The sequence below is a fragment of the Daphnia pulicaria genome, chromosome 1 (assembly GCF_021234035.1).
Source record: "Daphnia pulicaria isolate SC F1-1A chromosome 1, SC_F0-13Bv2, whole genome shotgun sequence".
In the NCBI taxonomy this organism is placed as follows: domain Eukaryota; kingdom Metazoa; phylum Arthropoda; class Branchiopoda; order Diplostraca; family Daphniidae; genus Daphnia; species Daphnia pulicaria.
This window is the reverse complement of record NC_060913.1, coordinates 12,469,838-12,485,602: the sequence shown is the minus strand read 5'-3', so window position 1 is coordinate 12,485,602 and position 15,765 is coordinate 12,469,838. Positions and strand designations below refer to the sequence as shown.

The 15,765-nt window shown below is 42.7% G+C and overlaps 5 protein-coding genes across 7 annotated transcripts in view; 2 read left to right on the top strand and 3 right to left on the bottom strand.

Moving 5' to 3' along the window:
* Window positions 1–15,765, top strand: part of LOC124332025 (structural maintenance of chromosomes protein 2-like) — a 324,380-nt gene that overhangs the window by 258,481 nt on the left and 50,134 nt on the right. The gene's annotated exons all lie outside the window — the stretch shown is intronic.
* On the bottom strand, window positions 145–4,323 carry LOC124335301 (UNC93-like protein MFSD11). Of its 2 annotated transcripts, none has more exons than XM_046789123.1 (12): window positions 4,216–4,323; window positions 2,675–2,778; window positions 1,993–2,162; window positions 1,834–1,925; window positions 1,656–1,740; window positions 1,455–1,593; window positions 1,221–1,386; window positions 1,041–1,163; window positions 804–972; window positions 661–743; window positions 543–595; window positions 145–469 (listed from the first exon to the last, which is right to left on the bottom strand). In XM_046789123.1, exons 2-12 carry the CDS (start codon window positions 2,765–2,767, stop codon window positions 278–280), a joined length of 1,365 nt encoding a protein of 454 aa, XP_046645079.1. In that variant the 5' UTR covers window positions 2,768–2,778; window positions 4,216–4,323; the 3' UTR covers window positions 145–277. The 2 variants fall into 2 exon arrangements, with proteins under 2 accessions (XP_046645079.1, XP_046645078.1); XM_046789122.1 differs by lacking the exon at window positions 4,216–4,323 and adding an exon at window positions 2,868–3,153.
* Window positions 3,625–5,574, top strand: LOC124336078 (sorbitol dehydrogenase-like). Its single transcript, XM_046789712.1, has 8 exons — window positions 3,625–3,844; window positions 3,934–4,000; window positions 4,068–4,101; window positions 4,219–4,383; window positions 4,453–4,797; window positions 4,868–5,043; window positions 5,108–5,229; window positions 5,289–5,574. Exons 2-8 carry the CDS (start codon window positions 3,947–3,949, stop codon window positions 5,443–5,445), a joined length of 1,053 nt encoding a protein of 350 aa, XP_046645668.1. The 5' UTR covers window positions 3,625–3,844; window positions 3,934–3,946; the 3' UTR covers window positions 5,446–5,574.
* Window positions 5,108–7,279, bottom strand: LOC124335775. Its single transcript, XM_046789237.1, has 5 exons — window positions 7,121–7,279; window positions 6,810–6,977; window positions 6,596–6,743; window positions 5,939–6,533; window positions 5,108–5,882 (listed from the first exon to the last, which is right to left on the bottom strand). The coding sequence occupies exons 1-5, from the start codon at window positions 7,126–7,128 to the stop codon at window positions 5,572–5,574; spliced, it is 1,230 nt and encodes a 409-aa protein (XP_046645193.1). The 5' UTR covers window positions 7,129–7,279; the 3' UTR covers window positions 5,108–5,571.
* On the bottom strand, window positions 7,707–14,158 carry LOC124332412 (zinc finger E-box-binding homeobox 1-like). Of its 2 annotated transcripts, none has more exons than XM_046788883.1 (6): window positions 13,523–14,158; window positions 11,915–12,617; window positions 11,617–11,785; window positions 10,984–11,218; window positions 10,616–10,853; window positions 7,707–10,417 (listed from the first exon to the last, which is right to left on the bottom strand). In XM_046788883.1, exons 1-6 carry the CDS (start codon window positions 13,753–13,755, stop codon window positions 9,122–9,124), a joined length of 2,874 nt encoding a protein of 957 aa, XP_046644839.1. In that variant the 5' UTR covers window positions 13,756–14,158; the 3' UTR covers window positions 7,707–9,121. The 2 variants fall into 2 exon arrangements, with proteins under 2 accessions (XP_046644839.1, XP_046644838.1); XM_046788882.1 differs by having other exon boundaries at window positions 10,595–10,853; window positions 13,523–14,157.

Here is a 15,765-nt window from a genome sequence, read left to right as displayed (position 1 = left end):
ATGTTTGCAAAATTCCGCCGTTGACAAATTTTCCGTGAAAATTATTCAGTTTTTGCTGTCTCTTAATTATTTTTCACCTAAAACATTTTATCACGTTTCCTCACGACTATTTTATGAATAAACTAAGAAAAAATGACATGAATGGAATAGCACAAAAGTTTGAATTAATAATTAAATGAATGATCAAGTTATTTTACAAAAATATTTCGTCTATATAGTTACCCTCGCCCGTTTTGTAATAGAATGTATGCCCAGAACATAAATAATGAATTCCAAATCAATCAAAATCCTTATCCACTGCGGAGTCGGGATTACTTGTCTCTATCAGGTGAGCTCGTTTGTAAACACTTCGCCATTCGACAAGCCAGAAACAGACCGTTCCAGCTAGTAGAAGAATTCCAATGATTATTAACTGTGGGTGGATTCCAATGTATGGACTGTAGAAGAAGCTTGCGGCAGATGCCAAAGACTAATGCGAAAAAAATTAAAACGTTTGATTTTAAATTCTACAGAGATAAAATAAAATAACGGGTTCAAATTACCGAAACAAACTTAAAGAGAGCAAAAGCTGGTGCGCTGTCGTTCGGATAAATACCTAATAGCAAAAAAAAGATGAGTATAAATTCACATCCTTTTTTTATCCAATATTTTTGTACTTACCACCAAGGATACTGTAGACTTGCGTATTGAAACAAGCATCACCAAAGGCTACCAAAAAACTGCTGAAAATAGCTACAAATGGACTGCATAGAAAAATAAAATATATCTTTATCAATAAAGTTTGCACAAGCTATATTTCATACCTGCTTGTAATGAAACCAGTATCAGTGGTATCCCCAAACGGAGCGTTATTTGGAATGTTAAGGAAGATTAGGAAAAAGCCGAGGGCCTGAGTTAGAAATCCAGTCAGAATAATGGGATCACGACCGTATCGAACAGTTTTCGAGCCTAGAATTCCAAATAGAGCTCCACCTTAAAAAGAAAACCAAAAGTCATTAAAACATAAATAAACGGACAGTCATTTCTATGTATAACCTTACCTGCGATTTCACCAACACCAATAAAAATACCGGATAAACCCACCAACCGTTTGCTGTCTTCAAACTCCAGCGTGAATCCAATACTGGGGCTATAGACGCCGCTTAAAAAGGAATATTCGATACCTAAGAAATTTAATTTTAAAAAACAAGTTTCTGAATGGAAAGGTTCAATCGAATTACCAATATAAAAGAATGCTACAGAGAGTAGACCCATGTCCTTCGTAAAGAAGAGTTTGATAGATCTTAAAAATGCATCCAATGGGCCTTGAGGTGCTTGCGCTCCTCGAGTGGAAACAACTCCATCTCCGGATTTAGGAATATTTCGGGAAGCGTCAGAATCTTTCATCTAAACAAAAAAACGGAAATATAAAATGCTGCGCTTGCAGGATTTAGTGCATCTATTTCTTTTATTACCGCAGGCAAAATGACAAGCATGACAAGACCCAGGAATCCAACAACTAGTAAAACGCCGTACAAAATTGTGCGCGTGTGCTGGTCAATTTGTTCTCTTCCTTGAAACAAAAAGAAGACAAACAAGTTGCCAAAGAGAAAACTGCATGGAAAATGATAAAGCGTTGAATACTGTTTTAATATTTAAAATGTTTTAGAACCCACCTGCATTGGAATACGGCCCAAAACACGCCAGAATTTCTTGAAATGTTGTTCCCATCGGAATTCAGAGTTAAATAGTTTCCTTGACCTTTGGAAAAAATTAATTTCAGCTAGGTTTAGATTTACACATTTAGTGAATTGAATTAACCGCAAAATAATCATTTATTGGCAACCACAATACCTGTCCATATAAGAGCCGCTCCGAATCCGAGGAGAGCTGAACAGGTGTACAACGCCCAACTCTGCTGAAGAAAGAAACTGCCTATGTAAAGCCTAGATAAAGAAAAACACCTAATTATTTTCCTGGTTTTGTTTTTATCTTTTCGTCGTATTTTCTTACGAGTAAAAGAAACCTCCAACAATCATCGACCACTTTGGTCCAATGACAGAGATAATCGATGGAGAGATCCAGTTCGATATGGAAAGCACAGCGTAGATGATGGCAAGACTAGTGAAACCATCCGCAATGAAACTAGGATCCTCTTGAGTTATGCTCTTGATTACCGTTTGCTGTCATTAAAAAAGGAACAAACATTTTAAATGGGTCGACAACATCGTTACATTTTTCTGAGGAATCGATAAACTCTTATCGTGTCGGGAGGTCATTTATTCATCTGCCGCCGCCACCGTCTCTATCGCATTTCATTTGCTCTACTGATCTACGTCTATTCTTTTCATAACAACTCTTTTTGCGCTTTTCTCCTTTGACCTCAAGTCATAAACCAGTCAATTTCGCGATAAAAATGGAATGATGTCTAGCGTCTTGAATTTGAATAAACAAAGTTTCTAATCTAGGCTAAATCCTTCTTCATCTTTTGAAACTGGTTTGCATAGAACTGAACTAATTGTAGACAACTTTCACTTTTCTTTAGGCTTTGCTCCAAGATGTCAATCCTGTGCATTTTAGGAGTGTTGTAGATGGAAAAGTTGCAGACAAGCAGTTTAGTGGTTGACTCAAATTTGAAAACTTCAGCAAGCTACAGTAGGAATTAATGGTATGTATGAAATGATGCATGTCTTACCTGAATGTTTCCCATAGTCTGAAAAGCTGTGAAGATCAGCATAAATGCCACTCCCAGGATTAAGACATTAACAAATTTTCGATCAATTTCCATTTTGGTAGTTTCTGAATTAACCAAAATAAAAGAAATTGAGTTCGCTTGAAATACCTCGTCAGTATAAAACAGCAACGTTTTTAAATCTAAAATTTCTTACCGTTTATACAGAATGTCGAAAAATCTAGAATTTAAACAAGATAGATGAACACTTTTGACGTATGAAACTTCACAAAACTCGGGATGAAATAGGACAGATAGTATTTTACTAAGAGACTAAAATTTCAAAAACACCGGCAACAGAATACGGTGAAATCACTGGGTTGCGATGGGTTACATTTGCTTGTAACTCTTCTTTAATGTGATAGAGGTTCTACTGATCTTTTCGTTCCATTTTCCTCGATGTTTTGGATGAACTTTCTCTCCGCCCCAAGAACCAAAACAACTATCTGTTTTGAAACTCCGCCCTCTGTATTCGTTTTGTTGAACTATATTGTACTAGTTGTATATTATATTATGCAAATCGCGACTAGAAATTTGTTTTCCAGACAATCCTGTTATGGAGAAAAAGTTGCTCGAGTATTTTTGTTTCAGTATCATAAAACATATTGCGCATTTGGGTGACCTCTATCTCAATTCTCAAAGCAACGCCCCTGTCGATATTTTCCCCACCGGATATTTTTCATCGACATCGATACATCCTTTGTTGGATATCGTCAAGTACCCTAGATATTCAGATAATGATTACATTTTTATCAATATTTTAATATTGCAGCAGTGACAGATGCATCTGTTACTGTTTAACTCAATCCGTCACTAATTATTCAAAACAACTTTTTGCTGATGTTCGCACGAATGGCACGATGTTGTCCTAAAGGAATAAAAACTTTTGTGTTTAATTTATACTTTCTATTGAATTAATTAATTCTCTATACTCGCGAGTTCAATCAACTCTGGGTTTAAAAACTTTACGACAGGTCCTTAAAAAGCAGTAGAATTCGCGGGCGGTTTAAACTTTTGACTTTTTCAACCTTGAGCACCTCTAGCGATAAAATATTCAAACTCGGATCATAACAATGCCTCCCAGCAAGTTCCAGGTGTCAATCGTCTAGGGGAGCCGAGATAACGACGATTTGGGTACGTAACTTTTCTACGCTACGCAGTATTCAATTTGCCTTTCTCGTATTTCAATCTCCATTTCTTCCTAATTCGGATTCCTTTCTCAGAATTGCTTTCATCATGACTACCGAAAATCTCTCAGCTGTCCTTTACTCTGTCAACGATATTCGATTGGTAACAACTATTATCAATGCAATTAATTCTGTTTTCCCTCATCTAGCCTATTATTATAATTATTCAGGAAAATCGGACTATCCCTAAGGCTCAAAAGAATGGTAATGATAATAAATCAATGAATGGAAGCACTAGGGAAAATGTCCCTGTGCACCATTGCTCATAAATCTTTTCTAGGAAACAAAAATAAACTAAATAATAATTTTTGTACATACCAGAGGTTTTGTTGCGAATGGATAAAGTTGGAATATGTGGATCTGATGTCCACTACTGGGTGAATGGAAGAATTGGTGATTTTGTTGTGACCAAACCAATGGTTTTAGGCCATGAAGCTGCTGGAGTGGTGCATGAAGTTGGAGAAGGTGTAACACATTTGAAACCAGGTAGAAACTGCAAATATTTAATTTATAAGATTAATTACTGTTGTACATGATTTTTTCTACTTACATAAGGCGATAGAGTGGCGATCGAACCAGGAGTTCCATGCCGATCCTGCGATTACTGCAAAGGTGGTCGTTATAATCTATGCCTGGACATCGTTTTCTGTGCTACCCCGCCCTATGATGGCAACTTGGCTCGTTATTATACGCACGCTGCTGATTTTTGTTACAAACTCCCGGATCATATGACCATGGAAGAAGGAGCTCTTTTGGAACCTCTTTCAGTCGCCGTTCACGCTTGCCGCAGAGCTGGAGTCACCATCGGACAGAAAATCCTAATTTGTGGAGCTGGACCGATTGGTCTTGTCTGTCTCCTCACCGCTAAAGCTATGGGAGCATCATCCGTCATTATTACTGGTAATATAACAATATTTTAAAAAAATTTGTGCATCAAGATTGTTAAAATAAACTTAAAATTAAACGACAGACATATCTGAAAGCCGATTGGAAGTTGCTAAAAGTCTGGGAGCTGACCATACATTGCTGGTGGGTGGAGAGGATGCGGAAACATTGGGCAAACAAGTTGCTGGAAAATTTGGTGGACCTTCTGACGTTACCATCGAGTGTAGCGGTGCTGAATCTAGCATTAGGCTTGCCATTTTTGTAAGTTATTGGATCAAAGCACAACTTATTTTTCAATTAATTTAAGGAAATGTTACCTTTTTAGGGAACTAAAAGTGGAGGACTTGTCGTTTTGGTTGGACTGGGACCAGCAGAAATCAAATTGCCAATTGTTAATGCAGCCGTCCGTGAAGTTGATATTAGGGGGATTTTCCGTTACGCCAATTGGTAAATCCTTGAATAACTTGATTGGTAAATTAACATCCATAACGGTTTAAAAATTACAGCTATCCAACAGCATTGGAGCTGGTAGCCAGTGGACGTGTCAACGTTAAACCATTAATCACCCATCGATTCAAACTGGAAGAAACCGTGAAAGCCTTTGAAACAGCCCGTACTGGTGCCGGCGGAGCAATTAAAGTGATGATATCGTGTTCAGATTAAAGAGAACTATTTGTTCCTTGTTGATTCACCCAAGTGTTTGGGTGGTAGATTTTTTCTTGGTTAATTTTCTGAGGTGGGGGGGGGGGGGAAACACATGAAGATGAAATACACAAAAATATTAACTGTTTACATTGGACTGACAACTCCTTTCAACTGATAGAATGACACCTGAGACCCTTCGCCTGTGACTGCGATTAAAGGCACACTTTCGGAACCACATCGTCGTTTGAATCGTTCCAAACACGACAGACTAGGTGGCTTTGAGGTCCATTTAGCGATAGCCAAAATATAACACGGTGAGCCAGGATTGGACTTGCGGAAATGCCGACCTGGTGAATAGACGTCGTAACAAATTTGCAATTCATCGTCATCGTTGTGTTGATTCAATTCTTCTGTGGATGGATTGTACAATCCATAATTGGCATAGTACGGATCTCCTGCACTCGGAACGGATAAGTTAGAAACAATACTAAAATATTTGAGATGAAATTACCAATGAAATTCCCCAATAGAAGAGGTTTAGTTTTCCCGCTGAAAAGTGGATTGTTTGAAGCAAAGTTGAGATTAGTCGGAATTTCTTCGAGTTCTGAAAAAATGTAGAAATCCCTTTTGTTGAGGACGTAGCTACTTTGTCGGTTACGAGTGTTTTCAGGAAGAAGTTGCTGATCAGGAAACTTAATTTCAATTGTTTCCGTTCCAGGGCTTAAGAGATGCGGAATGCAGTCATAGTCACTTGGTTCAGCCGCTGGAGTCAGAAATCGCAACTTTACGGGGCTATTCACAGTTTCAATAGGCAAATTGACAGCCGTTGTTTCCATATCGACAATTGTTACACTGTTAACAATGAGATTAGGCTGTTTGTCTTCCACCTTCAATCTTTTGGGATTCAAATTCTCCATAGATTCACCACTCCGTTTTGTAGAAGTAACCGGAGGAGGATTGACTCTACGAATAAGACGATAGCCTTGCCGGCACAAGTGAGAATACACGCGATACTTGAGAATTGAACATGAATTTTCTGTAAGCAAAAGTTGGTATGCTTGTTGAACACTGACTGGGGTACCAGAGTAGCACAACTCTAATTTAGACTGTGAATAAACAAGGCAATCATTAATACGAGTTCATTAGGTGTCCCACAGAAAAATGTTACCACTTCGATGAGGAAAAGTGCTTCTTCTGGATAAAGATAAGTTTTGCCGTTCTTGTTGTGTCCAAAAATATCCCAGCCTCCACCAACTTTTTTATCAACCACAGCAACATTTTCCTGAGGAAGCCAATCACCTCTTGAAAGCAAGTTCCTAAAAAACAACATTTAAGGTTCATGGCTGTATACCGTGAAACCTTTTGCATCAACGATGAAATACCTTCTCTCAGCCCTTTCTTCTTTGATGAAAGAAATTTTCTCTTCAATCATGTCATTAATAGAGGCAGTTTCTTCAGCAGAGTGTGTGGGGATGAAATCTTTTGGTGGCATGGAGGGAAGACTTCTGGGATGAGCCTTTTTAGCCCGAATTTCCATAAGCTCCTTGGCACTGAGAAAACAAAGAGTACATTTCATACCAGGATACGATTAGTAAACGATCAAAATCAACGTTAATTAACCACAGTCAGATTTGTCTTGAGAAAAGTCCAGACAAAAGCACAACATTTAGTGTAAACAAAATGTTATCCAAACCTCAGCATTTCTCAAACGAGTATCAAATTCCACGTGCTATACCCTCAATAATGTAATCGCCACGTGTTAGCAAACGTGTGCCATCTTTTTTTCATTTGTGTGTTTATATCTTGTTTTTTAAAAAATATATCGAAACAAAAAGAAAGGGTCCAGAATCTGTGTTGCAGCGCCACCGCCAGTGGAACGCCAAGGTCGAAGTCAGCCTGGGGGCGACCGAAAGTTTTTGGCGTCATCATTAGAGCATAGCAAGAACAAGAAAAACTACTCGCACTATTTGGAGCGTGAATATATATATAAATCCCGAAAAAAGAAATGTCGACGAAAACTTGAAATACCACCAACAAAGAAACCATTGTTGAGTAGGGGAGTCGTTCAGTTCCGTCGTGTGACGTCAAGCCAAGTTGAACGTCGATGTCGTCACGATGGGGGGAGGAAAAAAGTTTACTTCTCTCGGGGTTGTTGCGTGAGTTGTGGGTTTATTCATTTCCTTGAAACATTTCAAGGCCACTTGTTGCCTACATTCTTCTTTTCCTTAATAAATAACGACAGTCTCAGACACACTTGAATTTTTCCGTTTCATCCAAAGAACATTTCATAATGTATTGAAGACAACAACAAAAAGATGGTGGACAAATTTTTCTGATGAAGACGGAATTTATAAGCAACGTCATATCAAATTAAAGAACAACTTTTCATGGTGGCTCATCGGAGAAAATGAATAATCAAGAGAAAGATGAAGAAATCAAAATGAAGAATTTAGTGTGTTTTTTTGTTTGTTTGTATCACTGGAAGAATTTTAACGTAATAAGCGCCCAAAAGAAGATTGAATCAATTTGTGGTGTGTGTGTGTCTGGAAATGAAATTTTGTGAACGATAAGATAATTATGTATATATAACATCATCAAAATCGTGTGTGTCAATTTCCTGTATACACACATTAAAAAAGGGCGTGGCTTTTTTTTAGTTTCTTCTTTTGGCGATGTTTTGGCGAATTTAAACAAAGATATTTATGTGTGTGTGTGTGGAAGAAGAAAAAACTCACGCGCCGACACACACGCGGGAAAAAACAAGAAATCGGGACGAACGTGACACAAACACTCACACAGAAGGGGGGCGGTTTATCTTTTTGTTTATCCCCTCAGAAAAAAAGAATTGAAAAAATATTTAAAAAAAACGAAAGTAATTTTCTTTTTTTCCGTATAAATGTTAAAAAGAAACAGCACGTAGGGGGGTTTTCCTTCTCGGAAATTGATTGAAATAAAAAAGGGAAAACATATTTTTTTTTTGTAACAACGTCCAACACGTACCGGTTTGTTTTTTTTGTCCTTTACTGAATTAAATTTTTTGTTTGTGTGTGTAAACAAGACCAATCAATCAATGGGAAGGAGATTCTCATCCATAAAAATTAAACAATTCCAACCGACAGAAACACACGGGTATCGAGATATTTTTTTAAAAAAAGAAAGAAAAAAATTAAAAATAAAAACCAGTGGGGAGGAGGAAAAGGGGTCTGGTTACAAGAGTATTTCGATAAGATTCCAAACACAACAGTCGAGCAACAATTTTTCATTCCATAATAGAGAGAAGAAAAAAAAAAAAAACTAAAACGCCAAACAGTTTCCAAAACGAAAAAATAATGAAAAAGGATTGCTTTCACGCGGTACATTCATCAACAACAGACACGCCGTTCAAAGGAGGGAAAAAAAGAAGAAAGAAAGAAACATTCTTTTAAAAAGGTAAAAAAAAACAAAAATCCTACCGATAAAAATAAAAGAAAAACGGGGGAAGCCGTCGGGCTCACGCACAAAAGTGATAAAACACAACTAGAGTGTATACAGCTCTTTGAATTGAAACAACAACAACAAAACACACGATTACAACATTTTTCTCTTTTTTCTTCCCTTTTTGTTGTTGTTGTTGTTGACGCCCATTTCTTTAAAAAAGGGCGACATGATTTAAAAACATTTTGGCAATTTGGCGAATTTGTAAAACTTCCTGGAATCAGTAGTAGCCGCCGTAAGGATGATTACGGGGGTAGGGAGACGGCGGAGGAAGCGGATAGGTTTGCGAGTAGCCGGAAAGACCCTGCATGTTGACATTGCCCCAGTTCTGAAGGCCGGCGTAACTGCTGGAGAAGACGCGCGAAGTGACGGCAGCGTAGCCTGGACTCGGTGCCGGACTTGGATACGGATTAGTTCCGCCGCCACTGGCGGAACCGGAGGAAGAAGATGAAGTCGTTGTAGAGCTGCTGCCCGCTCCGGCCGCAGCCGAGCCTGGACTCGTCGTTGACGGTGGACAACGTTGGCTAGACGATCCAGCGGCAGCGGCCGAGGAAGTTGAAGACGATCCGCCGCCGGAAACGGCCGAAACAGCAGCAGCTGCAGCTGCGGCGGCCGCAGCCGTTGCGGCGAAACGGGCGAACGAAGGTTCGGAACTGCTCAGCGATGGAGTGCCGCATCGGGAAGGATCTTGTTGCTGCTGCTGAGACGATGGATTGGGAGAGGCTGGCGGAAGTTTGTTACTGTAAGTCATCGATCCCGGTGTAGGGGGCGGTTGAAGGAGTTGTCCGGCATTGTAGCTCTGTTGTTGTTGTTGCTGCTGCTGATTACCGTCAAACGAATAACAACTGGCCGGTCGCTCCGGATAAAAGGCTGTAGGAGTTTGTTGTTGTTGTTGTTGACCAGGTCCTGGAGTGGCCCGCGCCGCTTGCGGACGGGCCAGCGACGGATAATTGTCCTCGAAATGTTGCTGTTGTTGCTGCTGCTGCCAAGGTGACGGACTGGCCGGCGGGTAATTGGACTCACCGTACGTGCTCTGATTGCGTGAAGCTGCCAAATTGAGCGCCATAGCTTGTGGCTCGGGAGTCATTGGCATTGGACCGGGGCTGTTGTGATAGTTGACCGGTTGTCGTCCACCACCAGCCGGAGAATTGAGATCAGCGTGATGGTCCGGCGGTGAACTGCCGGCACCTGCAGCAGCTGCTGCAGCGGCCGCCGCCGCTAAACTTTGGATGGCCAGCTCGGCCACGACGGCCGCCGCCGACGAGGTAAATGACGGCAGAGGGCCGGAATTGAGCCCGTGGTCGTTGTGGTCCTTATCCTGCCTCAATTTGTGTAGGATCTCGTCCGACAGACTCGTATTCTGAGACGATAGGCCGCCGTGACCTCCACTCACTCCTCCTATGGCACCACCTCCGTTGACGGAATTGGCCTTCCGCCATCCGGGTTTTCTACCCCGTCGCGGCATCTCGGGGATTGGGTACGAAGCTCGGGGCGTTCCTGGCGGATTCGATCCATCCTGCTCAAACAATATTTAGAATTCAAAATTTAATTATCGATTTTTTGCAACGGAATTGAATAAAACAAATAAAGGCGAGGTATTTTTCCGGATAAAAAACGAATCGATAATTCCGGAGAACAACCAAAAAATGAAATAATAATAAAAATAATAATAACGAAAAAAGGGTAAAATTACATCCACGGTATCGAACAGCACCTGCTGGCCGCTAGGATCGAGGTGCTGATGCAATCGGGTGGGTGTCGTCGGCGGCAGATCGGGTAATTTGCCTCGCCCTGGATCCTTGATGACGCCACCGGAATAGGCGTCGAACGTGTACGGGATGCTGCGCTGCACCGTCGGCATGTTATCTTCGCTGAACCCGTGAGCTTTGCGCAAATGGACCTGCAAGCACTGTTTGGTGGAGAAACCTAATCCGCATTCCGTTTCCGGACACCTTTTATAAATAATTAAAATCTCGTTATACTTTCCAGACCTACCGCATTCTCATCCATTAAGAAAGAGAAAATCGATGGATAGGAATAGAAAATGGGATTGTGAATAGAATAGAAATGGCGACGACTCACTTGAACGGTTTGACTCCGGAATGAGTCAACAAGTGGATTTTCAAATTGGATTTCGTCTGGAAGAGTTTGCCGCACTGGTCGCAGACGCATGTGCCCGATGCGCCTTGACCATGAATCTCGCCCAGATGACGTCTCAGAGCGGCTCGTGTGGTAAAGACGGCCGGACAGGCTTTGCACGGATGATGGGTACCTCCGCCACCGCCGGACAAACCTCCGCTGATGTTGGACCCGTCATCTACACAAGAGGCAGGAGAGAAGGTGCAGAGCCCGGGAGTAAAGGAAGAAAAAAAAAGAAAAAGTCATTTAGTGCGTGCGTGTGTGTGTGTGGAAACCGTTTTATTGATCGAGAGCCGGGCCAGCTGCGGGCGGTCGGTCGGTTATAGGAAAAAAGAAGAAGAGGAGGAGTGGAAGGTGAGAGAAACTAAAAGAGGGGGAGTGTTCCACCCTAAAGTCATTTTCATGTGACTGGAACAGAACAGAACAGAAAAAAAAAGAGAGTGGGGAATGTGGTGGGTGTCTCTCTTTTGAACGTCTCGAGAGCTGTCAGAAAATTTCTTAAATGGACATGCAAAGGAGGGGCGGAGTCGTGTTGGGTAAAGTGCAAGTCAACTCTCTAAATAAAAGAAGTAGTACCGCAATGTCCGAAATCGCTGCCGGCGTGTTCGGCTTCAATGTGAGCCTTGAGTTTCTGCGGCTGCGAAAAATCTTTGCCACAGACGTGGCACTGAGGGCGGCAACGGTCGGGATTGGCCGGGCAGCCGTACGTCCGATGAACGTTCAGATAAGTCGGTCGCAAGAAACTCTGCAAAGAATAAACACTCAGCCATTAGTATTAGGATCCTATAAAAGATATGATTCGCCCAAAGGGTCCAATAATTTTATGATGGGCCACATGTCAAAGTGGCCCAATAAAAATTGAAAGGTTATGTACCTTGTTGCAGAAATTGCAAATGTATTCGCCGCCCTGGTCGTGATCGCCGGCAGTGGAAGTGTTGGCCAGACTATTGTCGTCTTCCTCGTCGACCATATTGTCGTCGTCATCGTCGTCCGACGGGTAACTGGCGTGTTGTTGTTGTTGGTCGCCAACAGACGGACCGTGCCGATTGCCGTTGTGAGCGGAGAAAGCGGCTGCAGCTGCGACTGCGGCGGCGGCAGCCGCGGAAACTCCATCCGCGTGATGGTAATCGTAGCCGTGGTGATGCGGATGCTCTTCGTCCTCTTCCTCATCTTCTTCGTCGTCGTCCACAGCGACGGATGTCGCAGCTCCTCCGGCCGCTGCTGCTGCAGCAGCAGCCGCTTCTTCCATTTTGAGTTTCTTGTGCGGATGAGCGGAAGGGCCTCCATTGTTGTCGTGTTCTTTGGGTTCGTCGTTGGGTCCACGGCGAGTCGAGGAAGATGAGGAGGCGCGTCTCAACTCAAGGTCGTGTTGTTGTTGTTGTTGCTGGTGCTGCTGATGATGGTGCGGATGACTGGCGACGACGACGACATCGTCTCCAGAGGGCACAACACTGCCGCCGGCTCTTTGATGATGATGCTGGACTTGCTGTTGCTGCTGCTGCTGTTGAAGTTGATCGACCCGGTTGCCGTTGATTTGATTGCGGTGCTTTGGCTTCTCGCATACCTGCTCCTCTTGGCTGTGGGTGTCGTAAAATAATATTGTGTAAAATTTCAATAACGAGGTCAAACGACTTTTATGATTGGCTTCTTCTTCCGCGTGACCTTGCGAAATCATTTCCTACAACTACTACAACTGTTGCACGTCACATATAAGTGCGCAGTATAAATCTTGATAGTATAAATATAAATACGAATAATAAAAAAGGAAGAAGAAGTTGCCCGGGTTCTCCTTGAGGGAAAAAGAGGACACACACGAGTCTTGGGATTGATTTCTTCTAGTATAGGGCGTGTGTGGGGTTCTTTTTTTTCGGGGCCCCATCTTGGAGCCTTTTTCCTTATTGATTGGATCCCCGAGTAGCCCTCCCACCACCCCACTACCTTGAACCCCCACCCCACCCTCCCTTCTATGGCTGGCAGCGCTCCTCGTGTGTCCTTAGGCCTAGTGTGTGTGTGAGGGGGGGGGGGGGAGAAAAAGAAGAAGAAGAAGTGACCGTCACTCAGCCTCTTTGGCTCCACCCATCGTCGACTAGGGTCACCGCGGGAGATGTTCTCTTTCCCCCCAGTCCGATGGGAGGGTGGGGTGGTCCCTCCCTCTCGGTTGCGGTTGGCCGAAAGACGCAACTTAAAGAAGAAGAACTGTGGCGCCGCGCGCGCCTTCTTTTTTCTAGTATACCCACCCTGAATAAAGAGGGGGGGCCTCCTTCCTCCCACAATCTATGGTCAAGGCGAAAACGTTCTTCTTTTGTTTTATTTTCTTTTTCGGGGGAATACGACGACCCAACAACGATGAAACGACATTTTTATAACCAAAACAAACTTTCTTCTTCTTCTTCTTCTTTCTTTTGACTTGACATGATGAATAATCTTTTTTCTTTCCCCCCTAACCAACCAAAGAAAATGGAGTACACGAGGGATAACATACCTGAGACGTTCCTCTGCCAGTCGCAGTAGAAAAGAGACGAAATCGACGTCGCCATTGTATCCGAGCCGAGTTTTGAGATCGGCCCAGTGGCGGGCGTTGTTCTTGCCGATGTAGATGGTGCGGGCGGGATCGGTCGAGGCCGGATACGGATACGGGTAACCACCTTTGGGCGGTCGACCCTTTCTCGGGCGCATAATCTGCCCATCGGGACCGATCGCTGCCGCTGCTGGCATTTTAATTCAGTCGCACCAGAACCAAATCGTCGATTGATTTTGGCTAATTATTAGTCGGCAGAAATCTCAAAATCCGAGAGGTAAGCACGTGCCCGATTTTTCACTTGACACTCACGCACATGGTACACAACCCCAGCACGATGTCGGGTGCACCTGCATCCACACACAAAAACACGTTTCTTGCAACCAGAAGAATTTGAAAAATAAAATAAATTTTTCAAGGGTTTCACTGGCACACACGCTCTCACTGCGCTGGTTGTTGTTGTGTGTGTGTGTGTGTATGGAAAAATAAAAATAACCGTTTGGCGCCAATCGTAAAAATAGTTTGGGAGAGTAGGCGACGGCCGCGACCTCACCGCACGGAAAGCTTCAACTAGACTGAAGCTCCTCTAGCGGCACTACTCAGCAAAAGTCTAGTGTGTGAAAAAAGAACCTCCCTCTTTAGGGGGGGGGGAGGAGGGGCGAAAAAAAAATCGTCGTCTGTTAACTATCGATAGATATCGTTCACAAAAAGAAATGAAATAAAAAAATGTTTTGGAATAAAAAAGAATTGAAAAATAAATGAAACAAAAAAATTCCAGAATGGGGAAGCCAAAACACGATTACACGTTTAGTTTTGTTTTTAATTCTTTTTTATCATGTCAGATCTGTTTTTGGGTTATCATTTTCAGTAAAAGATGACCTAATAAATGTGGTGGACACCTGCCGAGTACTACATTTCCAGTTGTCGCTAAATTAATCTTGAAGTCAGCCAACGAAAAAGTTGCTCACCAGTTGGTCGTCTAAATTTACAATGGCAACAAGACACCTTCTTCTTCTTCTTAAAAGTCTTGCGTTTCGTCTATAACGCGGTTGTGTGTTCTCCCAAGGTTAAGTCTGGCCGACCCGGAGAGACGTGTACTACGTCGGAAAACGGCGAGAATGAGAGAATCGACGAAAAACAAGTGGATGGAGGAACGACCAGATGAAAATAAGGATGTCCTGCTGCTGGCCAAAAGGGAGGACCGACCGACTCTACACGCATCTATTTTCAAAAAAACGAAATGGCGTCGTCTTGTTTTTCTTTTTTCCCCCCGTCAAGTGCGTATATATGTGCGTCTTTATAAGAGATGAGCGACATGTTTTTTCTCTCACGACACACACACACACAACCCAATTTTCCCTTTTTTGATGGTATGTCCAACATTTTCCCGCGGGATTAAAAAATGCGAAAAACATAAAAACAACTTTTTCTTTTAATTTTTAAAATAAGGAAATTCTTCTTTTCTTACGAGATGATTGGGTGAGAATCAAGTTCATTGTTGACTCTTAAAGTCTGAACGCGTAGAAGAAGAAGAAAAAAAGGTCGGAGGGGCCCCCGCGTGCCGCCCTAGCCAACCTCCCACTTTCTTTCCACCCCAACGGGAGGAGGTGGCCGCCCTCCTGCCGGGAGTCGGCCATGTTCTCCCCCTCTTTCTTTTTCTCTCAGCATCCGCTCTTTTTTTTCCTCTTCTTCTTCTTTTTCTTCTTCTTCTTCTTCTTCCTTCTTTTCGTTCTTGATAGGCTCTCCCCCCTCCCGTCTGCGTTAAGAGCACCAGGGTTCGTTCGTCTGTACGTGTGTGAGAATCAACTCCCCCTCCTCTTCTTTTTTCTTCTCTTCCTTCATCATCGGCGCAGGGTCCAGGGAGACTGGCCCGCCAGTCCGATCGATGCCGTGAACCTTTTTTCTCTTCTTCTTCTTTCTACCCTCATCCGACTTTTTGGCCTTCGTGAAAAAAAACACAAAATTCCGTTTGGGCTCCTGCTAAATGCAAACAACAATGAGTTTTGAAAAATTGTTGTTGCATCACGCTGCTCATTTTCCTCTCCGAGAGTCCCGAAGGCCAAAAGATGAAAACTAACAAAATATACTCTGCGTCAAAAAATAATAAAAGAATAGAAAATTAAAAAAAAAGAGATGACCACTGCGCTTTTAATTACGCTTGAGAGGACCCGGCCGCCACCACCTCCGGTCGCTTTTCCCTGCGTGAG